The following is a 27,219-nucleotide window of genomic DNA, read 5'->3' as shown; positions in this document are numbered from 1 at the left end:
CAAGACTCTCTTTATGATTCATGTTAAGAAAGGTCATGGTATTCAAGCCAATTTCTTTTAACTGTAACTCAATGTGTTTCTAACGTCTGACTGTATGAGAAACTTGAAGGAAGTTACATAGTGGAAAGTGAGATTTTTATTGTGTATGGAGGTCAAATATACCGTTAGTAGACGAAAAATAAAGTTTGTATGTCTACTTATTTCGTAAGTAGAAAGAGTCTTTAAGTTCCTGTATCTAGTGTTATTTGACGGAGAAGAAGTCAAGAGGGTTCCAGCAGCCGGCTATTCAGTACAGAAGAGTGGCTGCAAATTCCAAGTAAGTCACCTCGTAAAGAAGTGGAAGGTGGTTTGGGGGAGTAAGCTGATATAACCCAGATCCACACACACACTGCAAGTAGTGAGAACATTATAAGATATATTTTGGAATGTTTCATTCATGCAATTTCCAGTCACATAAAATGTCTATTTAGAAATTTTGAAAGGTAAAAATTCTGGTCTTTGTATGATAAATTTTGAAACACGGTAGTTTGCACAATGCCACTTGGCATTCACAACACTGGTAGCTTGCGTCTTTGGGCCATACTTTCCCAGTAAGCTTTTTGCCTCTTAGATAACACAATACACATTGTTTTTGTGTCTGTTTCTTGCCTATTTCTGTCTCAATCTTTCCCAGAAAATGGTTTCCAGTAGATAGTCTGGAGAGTTCCGATGTACCAGGTTGTGGTTGAAGATCTGTGATGATGTGAGGCATTTTCCAGTTACCTTGTTGTACAATATACTTAAATTTATTATGACAAATTTCTCCACGACTTCACAGTTCAATGCTCAAAAGCCCTGTATGATAGTCGTTGGTCTGGTAAGTCAACACCCAACTTGTTTTTGTTATAGTCCACCACACAGGCTCGTTTTGACTTCTCTCTGCTTCTCTTATCAATGAACGTCACAATCTCAGCAGTGTGTCTTGTACTTATCATGTTCATATTTCTTTTGTTCTTCCAACAGAATGCCAAGATATTTTCTTTACACCTAAAAATTAGTTCATCTCGCTGAAGTTTCTGATCTTTTCTAGCAAAAGGTAATCCCTGTCTAGATTTTCTTGTAGTTCCCACAATAGCAGTTTTTGCAGCTTCCAGTTCTGAAGCAAGGGCTGGACTGATGTAGAATCTGTCTGTAAACAAAGTATAACCTTTTCTTGACAGATTCCCAAGCAATGTCTTTACGAGCGTCACTGTGTCAGACCTCTCACCTGCATAAACAGAAAAATTCCAGACGTAACCTGTCTGTGACTCTGACAACGTGCACAGTTTTATACCATATTTAATGGCTTCTGTGGCATGCACTACTTGAAATACACACGGCCACAAAATTTGCACATGGCTTCATCAATAGTAATGTTTTGAGAGGGTGTATATGCTCCCTGCAAATTAGCAGACACCATATCCAGGAGGAGTCTCACCTTGTGCAGTGGGTCATAGCCAGCTTCTCCTTTTTTCTTAGCAACTGAATTGCCACTGATGTGAAAGTTTCTCAAAATAGAAAGAAACCTGTCATGCCTCAGGATGTTTGGACAGAAATTACATGACACAACAGGATTCTTGGACCAGTGCTCTCGTGTATGGGGTCTTCCACTTACACACATATGGACTACAATTGCCAGAAACTTTCTTATTTCCACGATTGTGCCTCTTTTCCACTTTGATAGTGAGCAGGTGGGGGAAAGGGAATTTGTGTTTTGTAATTACCTTATGCTTTGTTGTGCTTACAGATTAGTTTGCTGCTTTATATGATTCACCATACTGCCTGTAAGTAAACACAAAAAGAAGTCTAGAGGTGTGCTGTTCTGGTATAAACTGGTAAGGTTGCACTTTCCAGAGTGACCCCAGAACGGATAGATATTTGGCACACGATCAATAGTCATCCAGCCTTCCTCAGAATTGGTAAGGCGTGAAGTTCTTGATCTCTCACTCACCCTTGGTCACCCACGCACTTCAGGTGCGGTATCAACAGGAACAATGGCAATACATCCTTCTGAAGAACTTGGACACTCGCTCTCCTCATCTACTTCTACCATAATAGTGGGGGGTTGGATTTTTGGGCTGGTCAGGCGTGCCCGTATTTTTATGGTCATCGCCTCCGAAGTGTTAATGACAATACTACTGTCACATGTTTGTGTATTGTAGTGACACGGACTAGTAAAGAGTTGGAAACGTGGAATATTGTCGAAGTTTCGTTGCCTATGCTGAGAGCCAAAGGCAGTAGGTTAGCCAATAGGTAAGAGGATTGCACATTTATCGGAATGTGTCGTTATGCAGAGGCAGTGGCCTGGGTGCACCCAACAGGCGAGAGAGAATTGCTTAGCACGCGGGTTTGTGTTCGCCGGAGACTTTCGTAGAGTGTAAGACAGAGGTATAGCGTCAGCTGTACTGCATTTCATAACTTTGCGCAAGTCTGCTGTAACAACATGTAACTCTGTCACAAGAACGACAAAGGGGTGAGTACGACAGATAAATCAGCAGTATAAGTGGAACAAATGTGTTCATTACAAACGAGCATGACGTCTGGATGTTGCTCGTGCTTCCTTTAAATACACCAGTTTTGATAGCAACAAGGCACTCGCAGTTAGATGTGTACTGGGACGCTGCATAGCGATCAGCTCAGTGATCGACATGTTAATCTTTATTAAGGAGATGTTGCAGTAAGGGCGGCCCATCCAGCAGGAGATGTGAGGGGGCAGTACCACCTCTGGTCCTCTCTGCTGCCGCAACCCAAGATTAGCAGACATCGCGGCAGAATCGCTCGCTGCCAATGCGGACCACATTAGTGAGCCATCGTCAAGATGGTGTGGGGCCTAGGCCCTGTGCATCCGCCGTCGCAACAGGATGAGCTGACGATGCTGGGGGACTGCAGCCCGTTCCGTCTGTTCACCGCGGACGAGCCATCAGGAGGAGCAGGGAAGAAGACGGGTTCAGATAGAGTACACTCTGCACTACGAGAACGCTTCTTGTGCCGACAGCGACGGAACTCCAATCCGGAGCCTCCAACGTGCAGCGGCCTGCTGTCCGTCGACGAGCTAGCTGGCCAGCCGGGTGCCACCAGCCACGCGCGGCCAAAGTAAGGGCATTCCACCGCTACGTCACAGCATGCGGCGCTGCGCTAGCAAGACTGGTGCGGTCCGTCTTGCTGGTGTCATCACTCCGAGTCAGCGAGGACTCAGGGAAGGACATTGGTATCACCAAGCTCAGCCAGCCTGTATTATGCAAGCCATATTGTACTCTACAGGAATAAAGGTGTCATGAATTAATAGTGTTTCTTTGGCATTTATGACGCGTCCACAGTCGTTTTGTAGCATCCTGACAAACTGGAGAGGTCACCGCTCAGCTTCCATTCCACCATAGGCGACCGGGACTACCGGGGTGCCTACAGATTTGGTGTTAGAAGTCCTCCCGCCCACCACCTACGGATTTGGTATCAGAAGTGTTCGAACCGCCCACTACGGCACTGGCCTGCAGATCTGGTATCTGGAGTCATCGACACTGCCACTGCAGGACTGACACCACAGAGTTGTGGTCAGAACTGTCGACTCTACGCAGCCTTGTGGTAAGTGCATGAGGCGATTTTTGTTAATAACTGTGGATGCACGTTCTTTGTTGGGAGTGCACTTTGTGAGACCTGCAGAAACAGCAGATTTATCTGAGTTTAAGGGAAGCAGTTGGGAAACGTACTTGATACCAGTCAGATGCACTGTGTGTAATTTGACGGGACATGCACGAAGTTTGTACAAGTAGAATGTTCAATTTGTAGACGGTTTTGTCACGCAGCACATAATTGTAGAGAGTGTCACTAAGCAATCACAAGGTGGAAGGATTAATTTTGTTTAGTTGTGCATTGTGAGTCTTGTTGTCTTCTTGTGTGTAGTGCTCAACTGTGACAAAGGAGTTGAGTAGCTAGTGCAGTTATTGTTCTGAGGAGTAAATTCAGTATAGAATAAGTTGTTGGTAATTTGCAGAAATCATGCCAGAAACAAGATCCGTTAGTACTGAATGAGTATAGCTGCTCTGACGGAGCAAGTCTCAAGAGAATGTGCAGCATAAGTTACGTCATGTAGATTTAATGACGCAAATGGAGACCTTGCGTTCGGCGCAAGAGTCGCAAATGGATTCAAGTGTGTGCAAGTCAGTAGCAATGTCCAACCTTGCAACATATCCTTCAGTAGCTAACCTGATCATGCCTTTATCGGGTAAAACAACAGAGCATGTCACAGTGTTCATTAACAACGTTGTGGCAACAGCGGCATTGAGCAATTGGTCTGACGTAACTACGTTACCTATGGCAAATTTGCGACTTGCAGGGGTAGCCAAGACATTTGTGATGTACCGTGATACACTTTGTAAGGCGAGCACGTTTGAAGAACTGGCAGATGAGTTGCGGCAAAGAATAGCGCAAATTTTTTTAGGGAGAAGTTAGCTAATTTGACACAGAAGGTCAATGAGACAGTGGAGTCTTTTTCAAGGATATGGAAAATTAATTCGCAGACCTATGAATTATCGGGAAATCCTGATGCAGATCGTGTATTACTATGACAGGCAGAAAACAGAGCCCTCGATGTATTCATCAGGGGAATTCCTGCAGAATTTTCTCGTAGGGTTAGGATGGAGAATCCTGGGGATTTAGCTGCAGCACTGCATATTACAATGCATTCGCAGGAGATAGACATTGCAACAAGGGTTTGCAATGATAAATGCATCTTTGCGTCAGAGAGGAATTGTTACCATTGTGGGAGGAAAGGTCACGTGAAGGCTCAATGCAGACAGCAGCAGTGCTATGCTAGTAAATGCTACGGTCACAAGACGAATGAGTGTCGTAGTAAACAGAATGGTAACAGGAATAAACAGGTAAAAGCGTTAAATGGGAACGGGAGTGTTTCGTCCGTTGAAAGACATTCCGGGTAAGCGGAAGTACGGTGAAAACTAGTACAGAGACGGATTGTTGCTTGATGGGTGTTGTATGGAATAACAGATGTAAGTTTTTGATTGATACAGGGGCACATGTATCTGTTGCTAGTCTAGACCTCGTGGGTAGAAGACCAAGTACTCCTAGGTATAGATTACGTGGAGTAGGGAATAATGAGTTGCAATCATTGGGTACAACACAGCTTGTTTTTAAGATTGGAACTGTAGAGTTCCGAGAGCAAATGGAAGTGTTGCCAACTGTGGGACAAGGGTATTCTGTGATCTCCGACTGGACTTCCTCGATAAACACCATGCCAAAATTAGTCTTTCACAGCGTACAGTTGAGCTTAGTGGAAACTTGTACCCATTGAAAACAACAGCTGTAAATGTTTCTACGTCACAGGGTGCATCTGTTGCTAAGATGTCACCAACTGAACTGTGTACAAGGGCATAAAAGATGATTTCGCATGTCAAAGTGCCTTCGGGTACAGGGAAGTTAGTTTGGTTGTCAGTAGGTACCGATGTATCAAAGCAGAGACTATGGGTGGTGGAGCCACTGCAAAGCAATGAAGCATTGGATGAAATGCATGGTTTTATTAGGAGGAGCATTGCGTGCATAACAGATATAAATGGGGAACTGATGATTCCGGTCAGTGTAGATAATTTTGGGGCAGATGAGGTGGATCTCCCAAAGGGTTTAGTGGTAGCAAGTTTGGAAATACTCGACGATGAGGATATAGGTAAATCCCAAGCTGATTATAACATCAAGCAAACCGTCAAGGCATCTGTACTATGTGATAAGATTCATCATTTGGAGAACGGTGATCGTAAAGCTATGGAAGCTTTGTTATTAGAGTATTTAGATTTGTTTAATTCAGAAGGTCCATTACCAGCAACTCCTATTACACAGCACCGTATACCGAGTGGCGATAGTCCGCTGGTCTATAGAAAACCATACAGGATAGTGAAACACCTACAACCACTAGTGGAAGAATTTATTAATGAACAACTAAGGGACGGTATTATAGAGAACAGTGAAATCCCGTGGTCTGCCAACATAGTGGTAGTTCCTAAGAAGTCATTGGGTGGTACTAAAAAGTATAGGTTTTATTGTGACTATCGTTTTTTGAATGCACGAACTGTAACAGATGCATATCCAATACCGAACATCACGGAAACATTGGATAACCTAGGTCAGTGTAAATAATTTTCGACATTAGGTCTAAAGAGTGGGTACCATCAGATAAAAGTAAGTCCCGAGGATAGACCGAAGACGGCCTTTACAACAAGCCTTGGTCACTAGCAGAACGCCATTTGGGTTGAAAAAAGCTCCTGCTACTTTCCAGCGTCTGTTAGATGGTGTGATTCGGGGACTGAAACCAAAGATTGTTAAGGTACATCTCGATGATATTGTTACTTTTTCGCGTAATATAGAAGACCATGTGGAACGACTAAAAGAAGTATTTAGTAGGCTAAGAGAGGCAAATCTTATGCTTAATGTCGAGGAATGTCAGTTTGCTCAGACGCAAGTGACTTATCTTGGGCATATTATCAGTCAGGATGGGATAAGAACAGATCCTCGTCTAACGTCGGCAGTGCATGGCTTTCCAGTACCACAGACCACTAAACAAGTTCAGCAATATGTCAGTGTATGTAATTACTACAAACGATATGTAAAGGGGTTTGCAGAAATTGCACATCCATTAACAAGATTGTTAAAGAAAGGTGTTAAGTTTCAATGGACAGCACAGAGTCAGGAGGCATTCGAGAAGCTCAAACAGATACTAACATCAGACCCAGTGTTGATACTTCATGATTTCGAACAAAGAGTTCATACTATCTTGTGATGCTAGTAATATTGCTGTAGGTTGTATTCTTTCTCAGAGGCTTGATGGACAGGAACATCCAGTGGCTTATGCCTCCAGGGAACTGAATAAGGCAGAGAAGAATTATTCAACTACAGAGAAAGAAATGTTAGCAGTGATTTATGGTGTCTCGTATTTCCACTGTTATTTATATGGGCGTAAGTTCAAGGTGATTACAGATCACGCAGCACTATAGTGGTTGTTGGGGTTGAAAGACCCTTCGAGTCGTTTAACGAGATGGGCACTGAAACTAAGTGAATTTGACTATGAGGTAATTCACAAACCAGTGGTAAAACATACGAATGCAGATGCGCTTGGTAGAAAAATAGTAGCTGTAAAAGTTGTGGGCATAAGTGTGGAGTGGATAAAGGCACAAGTCACTGACAGAGAATGTCAATTGTTCCGAACACAACTGCAGTTTGAAATGCAGGATGGGTTGCTTTGCAGGAAGACGAATTGTGGACTACGCGTTGTAGTACCGGAGTCGCTGAGGGAATAAGTGTTGAAACAAGTGCACAACCAAGTATTGTCGGGTCATGGTGGTAAAAGAACGACTGATAGACGGGTAGCTGAAAGGTTTTGGTGGAAGATGCATCGCAACGATGTAGAGTAGTATGTGCAAAATTGTATACCATGTGCGCAGAGAGCAGATTTATGTCATCAGAAAATTCAGTTACAGAGACTACCTGAAGTGGATCGTCCGTTCGCATTCATCGGATTAGACGTAATCGGAGCATTTAACAAGACCCAAGCGGGTAATCGATACGTATTAACAGTATTAGATCATTTTTCCCGATACCTGGTAATGGTAGCTATTCCAGATCAGAAGGCAAGCGCTGTCGCGCAATCCTTAGTAAATAACTGGTTGCTGAAGTATGGTGTGCCTTATACTACAATTACAGATCAGGGTAGTAACTATGTCGGAGCTGATGAAGCAGTTATTGAAAGTTAGGAAATTGCGGACAAGTCCATTTCATCCACAGTCGAATGGACAAACAGAACGGGTTCATAGGACTTAGTTAAGATGATTAGTCATTACGTAAATTCAGAACACATGGATTGGGACGTGTATTTAAATCTGTTGACAAGCGCATACAATGCGAAAGTTCATACAGGAACGGGGCCTTCTCCATATGAGGTAATTTGTGGTCAGAAAATTCCATCACCATTTGATGTGCTCAAACCTCAAGTAGGTTCACAGAATGAGTCAGTGAAGAATTTCGCCAAGAAATTGAAAGAGATTTGGCAAAGGGTACAGCGTGCTAATACTAAAGCTTTGGAGAAACAAGAGAGTATTGGGCAAAGAACATGTAAACTGCCTCAATACATAATTGATCAATGGGTATTGTTGGCTAATCCTTATGTTCTGAAGGGTAAAACGAAGAAGTTTTTGACGAAATATTCTGGACCGTATCAGGTAAATGAAATAGTGTCTCCAGTGAACATAAAGTTGCAGTTACCAACCAACTCGCATGTCTAAAGTGAGAATAATTACGGATCAGGCGAGTATACACGTAGAAGTGTGAATACCAGCGATAGGTATCAATTCGCGGTACCAGTGTTAATCATTACACCCATATCCAATTACATGGGTTGCACTTGGGAAGTGGGTGCAAGTGCAAACTCGGGATGCAGTTGTTCTTGGGGAATGTGGGAACCTTAGAATGCGAAAAGGTGTTACTTCCGAGACGAAATTTCAGAAAGTTGGGGAACATTGGATTTACTTTGTGTTCGAACTAGAGACCGTAGTTGCCACTTGTTACAGAAATGGTACATTGACAGATATACCAAAGTTTGAATTGCAGGGCAGAGGGTTATTGATTAAAGGCACTGGACATGAAATACTGGGGAAGCATTTTCGCCTACCAGCTACATTCATGGATACAACAATGATTAATTTCACACAGCCTATCTTGTATTATCCAGAGGAACCACCACACATATTTCCTTGCCAGAACCTAAAGTTTATTAATGAGTCCTTGGATCCCACATTCCTACAATCTTTAGATAGCCTGATTATCTCAGAAAAAGAGCAGATCTCAGTTAATCAACTACTGCAGCACGTGCAGCAATATCGGGAGAAAAGTAAGCATAACACAATTATATTTGGTGCGTCAATGACTAGCATAATCTTAGTTCTAGTGTTTATTTGTGCAACTTACTTTTGTATACGGAAAAAGATGCCTCGTTCTGAAATAATAACCGTACATCACATACCAATGGGATGGATCGGTAATAGTGGAACATAACATAAATAGATAACCAATGATAAGATTGGAATCAGTATTAAATGTAAATAGATTGTCAGCAGATAAGAAAAGTTTGACAGGGTTCAAGGAGTAGTTGTAAGATACCTGTAGAGTATAAGGAAGTATGGCGTGCACAACCAGTAAGTCCAGAATTGTAAAATTCGGGACAAATTTTCTTGAAGGAGGGGGGATGTTTAGTGTTGCGGAATAGTAAAGAGTTGGAAACGTGTAATATTGTCAAAGTTTCGGTGCCTATGCTGAGAGCCAGAGGCAGTAGGCTAGCCAAGAGGTAACAGGATTGCACATATATCGGAATGTGTTGTCACGCAGGGACAGTGGCCTGGTTACAAACAACAGGCGAGAGAGAATTGCTTAGCACGCGGGTTTGTGTTCGCCGGAGACTTTCGTAGAGTGTAAGACAGAGGTATAGCGCCAGCTGTACTGCATTTCATAACTTTGCGTAAGTCTGCTGTAACAACATGTAACTCTGTCACAAGAACGACAAAGGGGCAAGTACGACAGATAAATCAGCAGTATAAGTGGAACGAATGCGATCATTACAAATGAACATGACATCGGGACGTCGCTCATGCTTCCTTTAAATACGCCAGTTTTGATAGCAACAAGGCACTCACAGTTAGACTTGCAGTTAGATGTGTACTGGGACGCTGCGTAGCGCTCAGCTCAGTGATCGACATATTAATCTTCATTAAGGAGATGTTGCAGTAATGGCGGCCCATCCAGCAGCAGACGTGAGGGGACAGTACCAGCTCTGGTCCTCTCTGCTGCCGCTGTCAATCATCAACCCAGGATTAGCAGACATCGTGGCAGACTCGCTTGCCGCCAATGCGGACCACATCAGTGAGCCGTTGCCGAGATCTTGTGGGGCCTAGGCCCTGTGCATCCGCTGTCACAACATGATGAGCTGATGGCGCTGAGGGGACTGCAGCCCGTTCCGCCCGTCCACCTCAGACAACCCACCAGGAGTAGCAGGGAAGAAGACGGGTTCAGATAGAGTACACTCTACACTACGAGAACGCTTCTCGTGCCGACAGCGCCGGGACTCCAAACCGGAGCCTCCTTCACGCAGCGGCCTGCTGTCTGCTGCCGAGCGGGCCGGCCGGCCAGCCGGCTCTGGGATACTCTCTGTGTGAGGCACCTCTGGGCATCTCTGTGAGCCGCAGCGCTTGAGTTGCGCATGCGCTATACTGTGCTGTATTCCACGCCGGTGGTGGGGATGGAGAGGAAGTGTGGAGTGGGGGCCCCTCCCCAGGCCAGTGCTCTAGATTTACTTAGCACTGGCTGCTCAATTGCCTGCCAGCCAGCCCTGCCTGCCTGCCTGCCTGCCTGCCAGCCAGCCAGGCAGGCGCGGCCGAAGTTAGGGCATTCCACCGCTACGTCACAGCATGCGGCGCTGCGCTAGCAAGACTGTGTGGCCCGTCTTGCTGGTGTCATCACTCCGAGTCAGCGAGGACTCAGGGAAGGATGTTGGTATCTCCAAGCTCAGCCAGCCTGTGTTACGCGGGCCACATTGTACTCGGCAGCAATAAAGTTGTCATGAATTAATAGTGTTTCTTTGGCGTTTCTGACGCGTCCACAGTCATTTCCTAGCATCCTGACAACTGGAGAGGTCACAGCTCGGCTTCCAGTCCACCGTAGGCGACCGGGACCACCGGGGCGCCTACAGTATATAGCTTGAATCAGTAATTAAATGCTGCCCTACAGCAGGAGGGTCTCTGAATTCATACGTGAGAATTTCCTGTTTCAAATATGTTTCAACATTAGCACTTGGTTGAAAGTAACTTGCAGCTGTCACTTCACAATAAAATTACATGTTACCTCTTTCCTTTGCATCTTGTCCTGTGTCTAATGATGTTACAATGAAGTTTACGATCCCTTTGGAATCACTGCTTATTCTATTTCTGAGTTTACAGTATACTAATTAATACTTCAATATACTTATCCGTTTTAAATTTAATTATCTTTCTTATGAGCAAGCAACACCGCTTGCTTCATGGCAAAATTTCATGATCAGAACAACTACAAGAGGCAAGCAAATGAAAATAATACAAGATGGAAAAACAATAAACTAAACTGTTTACTATTTCGAAAGTTATCACCATAACTGTTAATACATTTACTACAATGTGAGACAAAACAGTCAACACAAGAGTGCATCAAAAGTGAGAAGAAACTGCTACAATTTTCATAAGCATGCTTCCAAAACAAATAAATTGCTTATCCACTACTGATCTACTTTCATCATATGATATACTGCAAAAGATAACAAACCTGTCATCTTTGTGAGCTGAGAGACTCTACTTCCTTCAGTTTTCCAGTGCCATATACCACCATCAGCAGAACATGAGAATAAATGTTCAGGGCGATCAGGGTGGAATTCCAGATCTTTTACTGAAATAAGAGGAAAATAAATACGGTAAGAAGACTAATTACTCAACTTGAAAATATTAATTGAATTTGACCAACATAAAACGTAAAGAACATATGCTGAGTTTTTAGAAAACTTTTTTCTATGAAGTATACACATTACAACTAAAAGTCTTAAATAATTTTTAGTAATCTGACAAACTGCATTTGGGACTAAGTTTGATGTTTTAGTGCAGCAGCACATTTCTTTCAGCAGGACCAAGAAATATGGAATAAGCTAGAAGACTACTTGTTGTGCAAGCTAAGATTTATTTAGTTCTCTTGTCTTTGTATACAGTGCAACTTTTTGGCCATTTCACTACATGTAATTTAAGACCCTTCATTGGTGTTACTGTAATCGGAGGACAGGTACATGTAAGCATTTTTGCATCTACTAAATGTTTGTTGCGACAGGTCTTGGTTTAACATGGGAACCTTACAGATTGGCTCCTCTTCAATTTTCTTCATATTTATAAGATTGAAGATCAGTGCCTAGATATCAAGTGAGCACTGACAAACTTTTCAAAACTTCTCAAAAAATTGCTTTGAAGATTTTGTAATGTCCCATACTTTTTTTTTTCTGCCACTACTGCTGCTGATACTGAAACAAGAAATTTGTAGCTATATTTCGTAACTACTGTTTCTTACTCCTGCAACTTACTTACAATTACGATACAAAGACACAATTGTGCCTTTTTTTGCATTTTATAACTTTAAAATGTAAATTCAGGCAGTCTGCAGCACAGCTGTTATTCATTTGTTTGTTCTGAGGTGCCAGCAACCGTTCTCTAACAGTTGTTTGTTACAAAGCTGCAGAGTAGTAAGTTACATACACTGGTTCCAAAATTACCGATACTTTGCAAAGGCTACATTTATTCTGGCACAAAAAAGGATATTCAGTGAGAATAAGGCAGAAACAATATAAAGGACACAGAATCTAAACAAGTGCAACATGCATAATGGTAGACAAAAATATTCTTCATTTTTTCCAACTTAATGTATTTACACACACATTCAGACAACTGGTTAATGTGCTCAATATGGGATGTGACCACCTCCGACATCAATAAAGCCTGACAAATGACGGGACACACTGTGAATGATGTCATCAATCTAATGGTCAAGCAACAACGACCATTCTTCCTGCAGAACAGCTCGGAAGTCTTGGAGAGTGGTTGGTGGATGCTGCAGTGATGCAACCTGTATCCCTAGTACATCCCAAAGGTGCCGCATGGGATTCAAATCGGGGGAGCAAGCAGGCCATGCTATGCATGGAATATCTTTCATTTCCAATGAAGATATCAGTCATGCACGCTCTACGAAGTTGGGCACTATCATCCTGCAATACGAAGTCTGGGTCCACAGCACCACGCTACAACCACATGAGGTTCCAAGATCTCATTATGAGACCTGACACCAATTAAAATCTTGCCAATTTAACCATAAAATTTCATTAAGTGTTCAAGTGGTGAACAAAATCCCTGCTCACACCATCCGGGAACATCCTCAATATCAGTCTCTTTCCACATTGGTTGGGTTCCGAAATCGTGTTCCACATTCCATCAACATGCGAATCTGTCTAGAATCACTGTCCAGACCAAATCGAGAGTCATTCTGGGAAAAGAATATTGACTAACTGTGCGACCGTCCAGGTGGCATGTTGATGGCTCCAGTCTAGACTTTCCCTTCGGTGAAGACGCTTCAGAGGTACACATACAGCAGGTCTCCAACAATCAAGGCCACTCTGCTGAAGTTTTCTATACAGTGTTTGCCTCAGTTCAACACTTTAAGTGGATGTTGCGAGGCCAAATGCCAGTTACCGTTGTAATGGGGCTCCCTTTTCTAAAATAACTTTTATTTGTAGAAGTAGCTGATACCAGGATTAATCCTGAATCTGGTATAGGTGAACATTCTTGGCTGTTTCACTGAAAGAATTTCATTTGATTTTGTATACAATGTGTTATATTTCAGACTAAAATGTACAAAAAGAAATTAATTTGTTACACTCTGTATGTAAGGTTAAAATTACTCTCCTTGTAGCAATATTCGACATTACAAAATTTCTGGTATACTTAAAATTCATATTGTTAATTGCACAATCTAATGCAAATTATTAAATTTATTTCTGGACTCATTTATAAAACAGTCTTATATCTTGGTGATAATTCTTCTTTTGTCAAGAATGTTTGTAAACTCTTTTGCTTTGTAAACTCTTTGGAATATTGTGAATTCTGCAGAATGTTAGTAGTAGTGGGCATGCCTCTAATGAAGACAAGACTTTTTTTTTTTTATGACTGGCACTAACAATGTAATTTGGAATATTAAGTGTAAATTGTAACGATGGTGTGATACTGAAAAATGTAGAAAAGAATAAAATTCACGAATAATACCTACAAATCTTCATCAGTTATTTAGTCAGCAGGAACCCACAACATTATAAATCAAAATTTTCAGCCTCAAGAATGTATCCCTAGGTGCAAGAATTGTAGCCAACTACAAGGGAAAATGAAGACAAGTTTTTCTTTTGTAAACCTTACACCTCTCGAAGCTTTTGAAACTAATGAAGGCACTAAGAAAAATTTAATAGTGATATTTGGGAGGCTAAGATTACACTGTGCAGTACTAAGGTGGTACCATTGTGATGTTACTGTTCGTTCTCTCTCTCTCTCTCTCTCTCTCTCTCTCTCTCTCTCTCTCTCTCTCTCTCTCTCTCTCTCTCTCTGATGTTACATTTGGCTGGCCCCGCGATCGTCTCCAGGATACAGTTTTGATGTCTATAAACTGTCACCACACCCAAAAAACAACAGAACAATTCACATTAAGTCATCGTGCCACATCAGTTTGTCACTGTCTTGCTACCATTGTTCCCATCGCACTCCACTGCAGTAAGCCTCGTAGGCATCTTCTCTGAGTCATACTCCACGGTCTGTGATTGCATGTGCAGCTACTGTGGATGTGGGACTACCCGGCAAACACTATCGCATTTGGTAGGTGTCCTGATGTCGTCGTTGGCATGCTTGTCCATCAACCAGAATTCCATCTTCCATGCAGAACAAGACTGTATCAACATCTGTGACAGTTTGTATGATTATATCGTGAATTAGACACAAGTGGGGAAATAGTGGTTTGTTGCTTTGATTTTGGACACCAGTGTATTTAGCTTCTTCTGCATTTTCTTAGCAGTGCTGGGATGGATAGGATGTGTCTATACACTGTGTGCGGATGCAGGAACAGCTGGCCGCAGATGCAAACTGCTGACGGTGCTTATGGCTACAGGCTGCTGCCTTAAGGTGTAGCAGTGGTGGAATATCTGGCGTGTCACATGAGACTCCTCACGTGTCACTTGTTTCACGCATGGGAACTGTAGCTGAAGCACCTTGCAGTGGATCCGACATGAGGGACCCGCCCTCACTGCAGGGTGAGTGGCAGGTAATAATGTGTTTGTCACTGAAGGCAGAAGGCCAATGTGGAGGCTGGTCTTGTCCTTTCACTTTGTGAGTGGACAGCTCCTTTAGTAAGACCTGAGCAGGCACATGGGGGGAGTGGTTCACTAGTTATCAGGAGATCTGATGTTAGGCGCATTATGGAGCCTCTTATGAGAATAGCATTCAGGGCTGGCAAGAAAGACATGTGCATTTATCTCTGACAGGGGACCTCATCCAAGACGTAGAGAAGGCCTTGCCTGCGGCTATTAAGCATGCAGTGTGCAGTCATCTGCAAGCTGCAGCTTACGTTGGCACCAATGACACCCGACGCTTGGGTTCTGATGCCACCCTAAATTCATATGGGTGGATGGCAGGAGTGAAGAAGTTGCTGGCCTCATACATGAGGTGCAAGTAGAGCTTGCAATCAGTAGCTATGTTTCCAAAGTAGTTAGGAGCCAAGTGGAGTGTCTCAAGCAAAGACTTTGTCAACTGTGTGTATTGGAGGGCAGAGTGGAGAGTAAAAATCGTAGAGAGAGACCAAGAGATGAATACATTAAAGCAGATTCAGAAGGATGTAGGTTGCAGTAGGTAATGGGAGATGAAGAAGCTTGCACAGGATAGAGTGGTGTGGATAGCTGCATCAAACCAGTCTCAGGACTAAAGACCACCACCACCACCACCACCACCACCACCACCACCACCAACAACAACAACAACAACAAGTCACTTTAAGATAATTTTACAGTTGGACAGGTTGAATGGTTATTACAGACAGTTGGTTTCTACACTTCTCACACTTTTACTGCCTTCATCAATCTACACACATAACGACTTGATTTGCGACTATCAGATAGTATAACAGTTTTTAGTGTTCTACGGCATTATAATCCTTTCAAGTTACTTTTTTCATGGTGTTTAGTTCATATCAAGACCTTCTTTTTAATTTCTGGAACAAAAAAATCGATATATCACATTATAACAAGTTATGTGCTTATGCTGTTGTTCACAGAAAGGATGCCACATTATTTCTGTATATCTATTACTGTAATCTTTGATTAGACCAAAGAACATTCATAATCTTTTAGGTATTCGTCCTTTGTACGTGTTTCGACAATCATGTAGTATTTGTATCTTTGTCATTTACAAGGTGTCAATTATTAACTGTGGAGTTATAATCAAGTATGCATTACTCTAATTGTGCTAAGACACAGCACATTTATATGTACTGTCTTAAGACAGACTTTTAAGACAATTATACTTGTTCTACATTTGGCTGGCACACACATGGTGAAAATGTATGTTTGATTCATTGATGTACACTATTTACGTACTGTGGTTTTGAAAATAGCCTTTTTTTATTCCTCCATGGTGCTTGTGTATATTCTATATTTATCTTTTTTGTACCGTCAAATGGGGTGATTTCGGACACCAGGGCGAATTCGGACAGTACGGCTTATTTGCTCTTTGCCACTGCATAGAAACAAAGAGTTACTTATTTTAACATCCGTGCACCAGTTATTTTAAGTGCAAGATTGCATTTATTGCTTTCCACAACTTTTATTTTGCGTCAATTGTTTCCTTAGGTGAATAATTGACGAACGGTCTCAGTGTTAATAATCCATGCATTATCGTAAAGTGGAAACTTTCTATTGTTGCGCTGAGCGGGAAGTTATTGTAATCGTAATTGTCGACGCGCTCAGCAGCTAACAGCATTGAGACAATTTCTGTTCAAGTTTTTCGAGTTTCTCGTGCAAGGTTATAAAATAACGACAGTTTTTGTAAAAATGTGTACTGTGTGGGGTGATTTCGGACAATGCCAAGAACGTGTAAGAGCAGGAGAGGTGCTACAGTACAGTGTAAGTATGACCCGGAACTTTTAGATAAAGCTGTTCATGATATTCAGAGTGGTAAATTATCGTACAGAAAAGTGTGCAATTTGTATGGTATACCTAAATCAACCCTACAAAATAAAGTACAGGAAGCACATGTGAAAAAAAATGGAGGACAGCCAGTGCTAATAAAGAAGAAGAAGAAATGTTGAAGCAAGTATCTTGAGGGATGCACATTGGGAATTTCCCTTCACTAAATTGGATATTAGATATTTAATTAAAGGCTACCTTGATAAATCTGGCCAAAAAGAGAAGAAATTTCGTAATAATTTACTAGGAGAAGAATGGGTGCATTTATTCCTCAAACGACAGTCAGAAGATCTTTCCGTTCGCTTAAGGGAATATATTAAACGAGCTCGTGCAGAAGTGAACAAAGAGACTGTTAAGACATTTTTCTCCAATATCAAGGTAAAGCTGGAAAATCTCCCACCTAACAACGTGATCAACTATGATGAAACCAACATGTCAGATGAGCCAGGCAAGCAGCAGATAATTACAAAACAAGGGAGTAAGCATGCTAAAAAAAAGTGATGGACTCATCAAAATCTAGTGTCTCAAAAATGATGGCAGCTAGTGCTGATGGTAAACTGCTTCCTCCATACGTCCTTTGCAAATCAGAGCATTTGTAGGACACGTGGCAAGAAGGTAGACCACAAGAAACCCGTTTCAATACGAACAAAAGTGGATGGTTTGACCTGCCAGTATTTGAAGACTGTTTTTTTACAATCTCTTTGCCCTATTTGAAGAGGCAAAACGGGCCAACAGTCATGATTGGAGATAACTTATCCAGTCACGTGTCTTTAGGTGTTATTGAAGAGTGTGAGCGGAACAATATTTCATTCATTCTCCCTCCCCCCAATAGCACACACCTCCTCCAAATGCTCAATGTAAGCTTCTTAAGGCCAATGAAAGCAGTGTGGTGAGCTGTATTAACTGATTGGAAGAAACACACTCGTGGGTCCATTTCCAATGATCCCATCCCATTTCTTCTGAAGCAGGCACTGACCAAGATTTCAGCAAACTCCAAGGAAAACATAAAGGGTGGATTTTGGGCCACGGGCCTAATCCCTTTTGATACAGATCATGTCTTACAAAAATTGCGTGATAATGAGGAGAGCCAGCAAAGCAACACAGATACACGGTCTTCCACTTTTGAAGAAATGCTCAAAGAAATCCGTTATCCTCCAAATAAGCTTGGTAGCTCCCGCCACAGCAGCAAACTAGACAGTCAACCTGGAAAATCAATCACTGGCCGAGATTTTCAACAAAACGAAAACAGTGCTGAAACAAGTGACAGGCTTCTAGCAGTAGTGAAAGTGAAAATGACACTTCATCCAATGAAGTTTTACTGCTGAAAGAAGAGGCTTTTCTTGTTGCAGAGTACAAATATAAACATGGAAACATAGAGCAAACAAGGCAGTATGTTGGAGTGGCCACAAATGTTGGTGCGACGGAAGTAAGTGTGAAATTCTTGAGCCGACACGAAAACAGTAAAAACATATTTGTGTTTCCTAATATCCTTGATGAAGACACAATGCAAAAAATGCAAATTTCGAGAATACTTCGCACAGCAGTTGAGAAGAGAGGAATGTTCATTTTTGGAAAAGATGTGCTTTAGACCTGAAGACAATAGTTTATTTAAAGTGTTTGCAACTTAATTTAGAATGACGACTGAGAAAAATTATTTTGACCTTTTAGTTAAATTACTTTGTTTGTTTCTGTCTGTTTCTAATATTCCAGTTAAGAACTGTAAAAAAAAAAAAAAAAAAAAAAAAAAAAAAAAAAAAAAAAAAAAATCTTGCAAAATAAAAACTTATGGAATGATATAATGAATTTTATATATTACAAATATGACTTATTCGTAACAAAGGACTACCTTAAAGTGTGTAAAATGTCACCAAAATCAAATAAAAAGCATGTAGAATTTTTTTTAAAAAAAGGCAGTAACTGTCCGAATTCTGCCTCTATATATTGTAACTTCGGACAGAGATTTAAAAAACACGTGTGTCCGAAATCACCCCAATCCATGGGGTGACTTCGTACACTTTATTTAACTGCCTCAGATAAATACACCTACACATACACTTTCTGGTTCTGGGATATTTTATTTGTTACACATATACCGCACCACTTCCATAACAATCAATTTAATCTAACAATATATACGAAAGTTATAATCAAAGAAACGACAAAACCATCCAAAATCACCCCGTTGGCGGTACCTTACGGTTTTCTCCTGAATCTTCACAGGAAACCACTACAGAGCAAACATACAAGTGTACAGCTGAAGGCACAAATATAATTTTTTTTAAACAACAAAAGGTGATTAACAGTTACCATATTGTGAACAGTACTTGTGAAAGGGCGACGTGTGAAATTTTGCTCCACTGAGTTTCTCTCTTTTTACTTTATCATACTTTTTAAAATCATCCTCAATTTCTGAATTTTCTACGAACATCAGTTGTGTTTCCACCAAAATACAAATTTACCATAAGTTATTGCATAACGACATAATGCACCTCACAATGGTACACCAGGTGTAGAAGTATGAAACCAGAATTTCCCAACAGATGGTGCTAGCCGTCACCGTAGGGCCCATGAGAACGCGTCTGCAGCGCCATCTGCTTCCTGTAACAGCTGACGACAAATATCAGCACACAGTAACCCAAGTTCTGCACATTGGTATCTGTTTCAAACCTGTAAACATGTCGAGTATTGAGCCTATGATCTAAAATTTGTGGATAGCACTGGTGTTATCATTTGAAGAAAACTGCTGCAGTATCACTTTGAGTGTTTGTCGAAACTTTCAGTAAACTTGCTCTTGGGAAAACAAGAGTTTCAAATGGTTCAAAAAATTCAAAAGTGGTAATTTTGACATGAGAAATGACGAGCATGGGAAACCACGGAAAAAGTTAGAAGACAGCAGATTGCAGGCCTTACTGGATGAAGATAATACTCACACTCAACAAGAACTTGCGGAACAATTGAATGATACGCCGAAAGCCATTTCTCTTTGGTTGAAAGCTATGGGAAAGGTGCATAAAATGGGTTCCGCATGAACTAAATGGAAGACAGCCAGCAGATGGAAAGACCACTTGTGAAATGCTGCTCACCAGATACAAAAGAAAGTCATTTCTCCACCAAATTAGGACAGGTGGTGAAAAATATTCTGACAATCCTACGTGTCATAAATCATGGGTGAAACCAAGCAAACCATCGACATCCACTGCAAGACCAAATTGGTTTGGAAAAAAGACAACGCTCTGTGTTTGATAGGATCAGAAGAGTGTAATCTGTTATGAGCTGCTAAAACCTGATGAAACCATTACCACTGATCACTACCAACAGCAAATGATCGATTTAAATTGGGCGTTATGTGAAAAATGATTGGAATATGGAAAAAGGTGACACAAAGTCATATTGCTTAAATGGGTGGAAATACTCTTCACAAAACAGGTTCCTTTACAAATACACTTCAATAATTTCAAAGATTATGCCAGTCTTAGGCCTTTACACATGTAAAGAGGATGCACTTCTTTCAAGCCCGTCAAGACAATTCATTACAAAGAGACACTGTTACATGAAAACAGGGTGATGCCACTTTTCTTAAATCTGTATGTTCACGAGAGCCATGTTACCTTGGCTGGTTAGTTGTCGATACTCCTTAGAGGTCCATTAAAGCCTCTGAGTTTTTAGAAGTAGTTCACTTGATGCGAAGGGGTTTTACTTTTACGGAGATTTCTACCACAGTTGTAAACCAAAAAATTAAGTTAAGCTCAATGATGGAAAAACAACTAAAACTTACAGTGACAGGAGAGAGGCAGCACTGACTAATCACCAGTTTCAGAACCCCAGGTTTGCCAACATGAACGTAGTCACATTCAACCAAGCTCTGACGAGTTAACCATTTAGCACCAGCCAGAATGAGTGCATATTCATCTTATGGAATATACATATGTGAAGAAGATTACCTCTGCTATAGCAGATTGGTACTTCTTTTAGTTAATGACAAGATATTTAAATAGAGACAAGCAGCAGGATGTTCCAAAACATTTGAATCAGAAAATGTACACTTGTTACCATTACATGATAAGGCAACACACACAAAACGCAGACATTGCGAACATATCTAACAACTACAATGGAGAAAGCCTAAGAGCTTCCGTTCCCTCCCACAACCCAGTACTGTTTCCCTTTGGTACTATTCTGTATAACTTTACATTACTCAGTGCCCGTCCTTTTCTTTCTACACTTTCCTGAATTTTACTGTTCCTAATTCTAAGCAAGAAATTTGTCCAAAAGCTTGAATATTTCTAGTTTTATTTTTCATTGTGCCTGTCTGCCACTGAACACCACTTCTATGCAGTGAGTAGCAATCTATCCTTTCCATATTTTCACTAAAGGTCCTCAAACTTTCACAACAAAACTAACAAATAACTGATACAATGACACTTTTATACCTAATTGTCCTGCAATACCGTCCTATCTGTCAGAACTTCTCATTCAAGAATTGCCCAATGAATTTTATTTTTTCTATGTGTAAATCAATTGATTAAAATCTCTACTGGAAAGTAAAAGTACATGAAGGATTAATATATTAAAAAATTAACATAAAAGAAAACACAGGGACTTCTAACAAAAAAGTACACTAATGAGGTAAAACATCATTCATACTACTGCTTGAATGTGCGTTGAGCACAGTGATTGGGTATATACTGTGACGTAGATCCCATACAACGAGAGCACCTTCCTCACCACCCGCCAACACCAGGTGGCGTTGTGTTGGATGATGAACCACACAAGAAGCAGAAACCTGGAACATAATTTTGTCATACATACGTGAAAATATTTTAAGGAGCATGTCAAATTTTTTGAGAAAAAGCTTATTTTTACCAAAACTATGCACATGAAATATAAATAAGAGAGACAATACCTTTTGGAATCAGGGATTCCTTCCTTCAGCAAAAGAATGCAAACAGTCTGAGGAACATAGCAATTAATTAATTAATTAGGTGTGCATTTTACCTAGAATGCAGGACGAATTTTCTATTAATCTAGTGCCACCTGCAAGCACAAGGGTGTTCCTTTTTCATAAATTAATTGTTAAGATATAATTCTTTGCAGAAGATAAGTCTTCAGATAAAACAAGAGAGTAAATGCAAATCATGTTTTGAAACTAGCTGTAGTATTTAAACTAGTAGACAGTACATGTTGCATACTGGAGAGTCAAGGCATCATACTGTGATACTCTATTCCACAGAGGTTTAACATAATCTCATCTCTTGTGAGATGCTGAAAGGTGGATAGCATCTCAGCCGCTGGCTGTGCCACATAAGTGTTTCGAACAGATGAACTTTATATTTTATTTTCTGGACATCTAACAGACCCAGTATCCAGCATGATAATATCTATGTAGAGTAGAAAATGTCCTTGATATTCAGTACATCTTTCTCAGCTTGTTTAGAGAACTCCGAGAGTAAAAAAAATAACAATAGTAATAATAATAAAGAACCCTCTCCCAACTCAATTTCATATAATTGTGCAATGTGTCTGCTCATTTAAAAACTAAAGGTTACCTTGGGAGGGAGAGGGAAAGGGAGATAATGGATGCTGCTGTTGCTGATGACAGTTCACCATACAATAACAAACTTATTTCTAAGATGCATCCTAATCAATTTATTCTGAACAAGAATCCTGAAGACAAGAATATGAGAAATGAATTTGGGGTTGCCAAAAGCATTTATCCATGTTGGTTTCTCAACCAAGTTGTGCAAAATAATTTCTCCAATATATTTAAATTTTAGAACTGTGTTAATTGCTTGATCATTTATGAAGATTTTATATACACAAAGAGGTTTCACTGGCATGATTTCAGTTTTCTCAAAGGATATTTGTAATCCTATTCTTGAGGCATTTTCTGGGGGACTTGTGTTCTGAGCACGAATTTCTTCCATGTCAAGGGCTAAGAGAGCTAAGGCTGTTTGCTCTTATTGCTGATTTTCCTCCAATTTTACATGGATTTTCTTTTTGCCAGATTGTTATGTTGTAATTGAGAGCCACACAAAAAAGCAAAGGGGACAATCCATTACCTTGTCTGTGTCCTGTTTTTATTGTGAAAGCTTTTGACATATCCTCTCTAAACTTGGCCTTTGAATTTGTGTTGGTTAAAGTTAGCTGAATGAGTTGTACCAGTTTGGGATGGTGGCCATATGATCTAAGGATTTTTAGAAGTGTGGGTCTATGAACACTATCATATACTTTTTTTAAATCTACGAATGAGATGAATAACTGTTTGTTTCAATCCTTGTAACACTCCATTATTAGTTTCAGGCTAAGAATTTGGTCTGAGTAGCTTCTGTATGGCCAAATTCCTTCTTGATATTCTCCAAGTTGTGGCCCCAGAACATTTTTGATCCTATGTAATTTATGTGGGAGAAAATTTTGTATGTGCAATCCAGAAGGGTTATACCTCTGTAATTATCTGGGTTGGTTCTATAACCTTTTTAAAATAATGGACAGATTATTCCCGAGGTCCAGTGCTAAGGAATTTTCTATGTGATCCACATTTCAATTAGATGTCGGTGGAGATTTATTACGACAGGTTTTCCAGCATTATTCCAGTTTACTGCAAATACATGGTCTTCACAATGTGCCTTCGCAAGGATCTCTGCATTTTCTTCATTACTATGCGCAAACTTTCCTGACTTATCTCTCAGCATCAATGTCGGGGACTCATTCTTTTTAAGATATCTCCCAAAGGTTTTGTAGTAATCTCTTGACTGTTTCTTCTAGAAGTTCAGTTCTATCTTTTCTAGGGTATTTTTAAGATGTTTGCGCTTTGTCTGTCTGATGATTTATGGGTTGACTTTCTTTGTTTAGTTCAAGATGTGATTCTTCAGACTTTTGGGCTTGATACTTATCCAAGCTTGGTGTTTTCTTTCTAATGCCTGGTCACAATCTGCATTTCACAACTCATGTTTCTCCCTGGGATTTACTGGAGGCAACTCTTCTGCTACGGATTTTAATTTGGTAGTTAATTCTTCTAGTGTGTTATAGTTGATAGCCCCTTCACCTGATTTCCTAGTGTATTCATCATTTTTTGTTAAGATGGTTGGGTTGAATTTTCTTCTAGTTTTTTCTGAGCTCTTTTCCTTACCACTGGTGTTAATTTTATTTTGATCTTCACAACATAGTGATCTGACCCTGAGTCTTCACCCCTTAAAACATTGACATTGTAGATTTCACGATGGTGAAATTTATCCACGCATACATGATCCAGTTGCCATTTGCCCTTTTCCAGGTTTTTAATTTGTGAAGTTTCCTCTTAAAACATGTTGATGTTGAGACCAGGTTATGGTTTCTACAAGTTTCAATTAACCTTTGACCATTTTTGTTGGTCCATTTATGTGCTGGCCTTTTTTCCAGAGATATCTCTGTATCTTCTTTCTTGCCCCAGTTGAGCATTGAAGTCACCAAGGAGAATTTTTATGTGTGATGGAGGAATGTTGATTATGACTTGATCCAGGAAATCCCAAAATTTCTGTGTTTCTTCTTTGTCCTTCAGAGTATTATTTTTCTGATCGGTGGCAGCATGTGCATTGATAATTGTGTATGTCTTATTTGCAGATTTCAAAGTTAAGAGATGTAAGTCTGGGGGACTGAGATTTGAATTCTATGACAGAGTTGATAACTTTCAGATCTATAAGGAAACCATTGCCAAATTGTGGACAGTTTTTCAGGACTCTTTTTCCAGGGATTCCATTATAAAGTCGGTATCCCTGTGATTCTATAGGACCTTGATCATAGTTCCTGATTGCTTGAAGAGCTATGTTTACAATTTTGTGTTTCTTTATGATGGCAGTGATGATTTTTAATTTTCCAGCTTGGCACAAGGAGCCAACATTGTGTGTCGAGAAGCACGAAATTTGTTTAGGTTTAATCCTTTGATGTTTAAGGTTTGTACGAACTGTTGAGTTTCTAGATGCTACGATTCACCATTATCTTCTGAATGACAGCCCACCGAATCCGAATGCTATCTTTCCTGTAATTTATGGTTGCAGTCAGTGGAATTATTCTTCAAGATTGTTCATGGGCGACTGTCTTATGGTATCACCTTCGTGTGAGGATAAATCCTCTAATTACAATTCTGAATGTTATTCAGAAATGTGATGATGAAGGATGAAAGATGACAACATGAAATTGTGAAGATGGAAAAAAAATAGAAGGGGTCCGACACTTCGAGAATTGAAGAAATCCGCCAAACAAAAACAAGGATGATTCGAGGGTATGAAAATGAGACACCCTAGGCCTCCATACGTAATTCCATCAGGCTCACAAAAGAACAAGAGTTGAACAAGAGAGGTCAGATGGGACAGACAATATTATACAGCAGCCAGTGAAGCAGGTACTGAATTATTGCAGTGACATTCCAATTGCTAAAATCACAGGAAATTATTCTGTATCAGGTAAAAAACTACAGGGGCAATGATAATAGGGGCAGGAAACTGTCAGCCAGATGTTGCATTGCAATGGCCAAAAACTGTGTTCAGTTCAATAACAAATAACAATGTTGAAAAAGCTTTTGTAATGCAACTGGGTTTTTTAGTGTTCTGGATCCTAATATGGCAGCAAAACAGCACCATCGGTCGTCATTACTTTATAATTAGCACTCAAGAACAGAAAAAAGAATTTTAATGAATCTAATAAAATACATTTAATATACAATACAGGATGGAATGTAACAATATAATGAGAAGGAAAGTTGCTGCTCACCATATAGCAGTGATGCTGAGCTGCAGATAGGCATAACAAAAGGACTCTCATGACTAAAGCTTTCAGCCATTAAGACTGCAGTCATGCAAGTGAGCTGTGTTTGTGTGAGTGTGTGTGCGTGTGTGTGTATGTGTCTCTCTTGTTGACGAAGGCTTTAATGGCCAAAAGCTTTAGTCCCACGAGTCATTTTGTTGTGCTTATAAGTTACTCAGCATATACACTATACAGTGAGTAGCAACTTTCCTTTTTGTAATATTGATATAATATTTCTATTAATAACAACATTAAGACGAAAATTTTGGTGGCAGTCGTTGCACTGGTTTGCATACATTATAAATACTATTATAAATAGCTCTTTGGCTCTTCTCTTTGCATGTACTACCACGGTATTTTACAAAATTCTATTATTATCCCAACTCTATGTATTAAGATGCACCTAATAAAACAGTCTGTGAAAGACTTTTCTACATCTACATGACTACTCTGCAATTCACATTTAAGTGCTTGGCAGAGGGTTCATCGAACCACAATCATACTATCTCTCTACTATTCCACTCCCGAACAGCGAGCGGGAAAAACGAACACCTAAACCTTTCTGTTCGAGCTCTGATTTCTCTTATTTTATTTTGATGATCATTCCTACCTATGTAGGTTGGGCTCAACAAAATATTTTCGCATTCGGAAGAGAAAGTTGGTGACTGAAATTTCGTAAAAAGGTCTCGCCGCGACGAAAAACGTCTATGCTGTAATGACTTCCATCCCAACTCGTGTATCATATCTGCCACACTCTCTCCCCTATAACGCGATAATACAAAACGAGCTGCCCTTCTTTGCACCCTCTCGATGTCCTCCGTCAATCCCACCTGGTAAGGATCCCACACCGCGCAGCAATATTCTAACAGAGGACGAACGAGTGTAGTGTAAGCTGTCTCTTTAGTGGACTTGTTGCATCTTCTAAGTGTCCTGCCAATGAAACGCAACCTTTGGCTCGCCTTCCCGACAATATTATCTATGTGGTCCTTCCAACTGAAGTTGTTTGTAATTTTAACACCCAGGTACTTAGTTGAATTGACAGCCTTGAGAATTGTACTATTTATCGAGTAATCGAATTCCAACGGATTTCTTTTGGAACTCATGTGGATCATCTCACACTTTTCGTTATTTAGCGTCAACTGCCACCTGACACACCATACAGCAATCTTTTCTAAATCGCTTTGCAGCTGATACTGGTCTTCGGATGACCTTACTAGACGGTAAATTACAGCATCATCTGCGAACAGTCTAAGAGAACTGCTCAGATTGTCACCCAGGTCATTTATATAGATCAGGAACAGTAGAGGTCCCAGGACGCTTCCCTGGGGAACACCTGATATCACTTCAGTTTTACTCGATGATTTGCCGTCTATTACTACGAACTGCGACCTTCCTGACAGGAAATCACGAATCCAGTCGCACAACTGAGACGATACCCCATAGCTCCGCAGCTTGATTAGAAGTCGCTTGTGAGGAACGGTGTCAAAAGCTTTCCGGAAATCTAGAAATACGGAATCAACTTGAGATCCCCTGTCGATAGCGGCCATTACTTCGTGCGAATAAAGAGCTAGCTGCGTTGCACAAGAGCGATGTTTTCTGAAGCCATGCTG

At 40.6% G+C, this 27,219-nt stretch overlaps 1 protein-coding gene across 1 annotated transcript in view; it reads right to left on the bottom strand.

Annotated features, from left to right (window-relative positions):
• LOC126266810 (nucleoporin Nup43) overlaps window positions 1–27,219 on the bottom strand; it is a 210,842-nt gene that overhangs the window by 18,204 nt on the left and 165,419 nt on the right. The window contains exons 6-7 of the mRNA XM_049971363.1: window positions 21,479–21,617; window positions 11,356–11,475 (exon numbers count right to left, since the gene is read on the bottom strand). Of these exons, the coding sequence (XP_049827320.1) occupies window positions 11,356–11,475; window positions 21,479–21,617 (259 nt within the window). The remainder of the gene's footprint in view (window positions 1–11,355; window positions 11,476–21,478; window positions 21,618–27,219) is intronic.

Source organism: Schistocerca gregaria, chromosome 4, assembly GCF_023897955.1.
Source record: "Schistocerca gregaria isolate iqSchGreg1 chromosome 4, iqSchGreg1.2, whole genome shotgun sequence".
In the NCBI taxonomy this organism is placed as follows: domain Eukaryota; kingdom Metazoa; phylum Arthropoda; class Insecta; order Orthoptera; family Acrididae; genus Schistocerca; species Schistocerca gregaria.
This window is presented reverse-complemented; position numbering and strand designations above follow the sequence as displayed.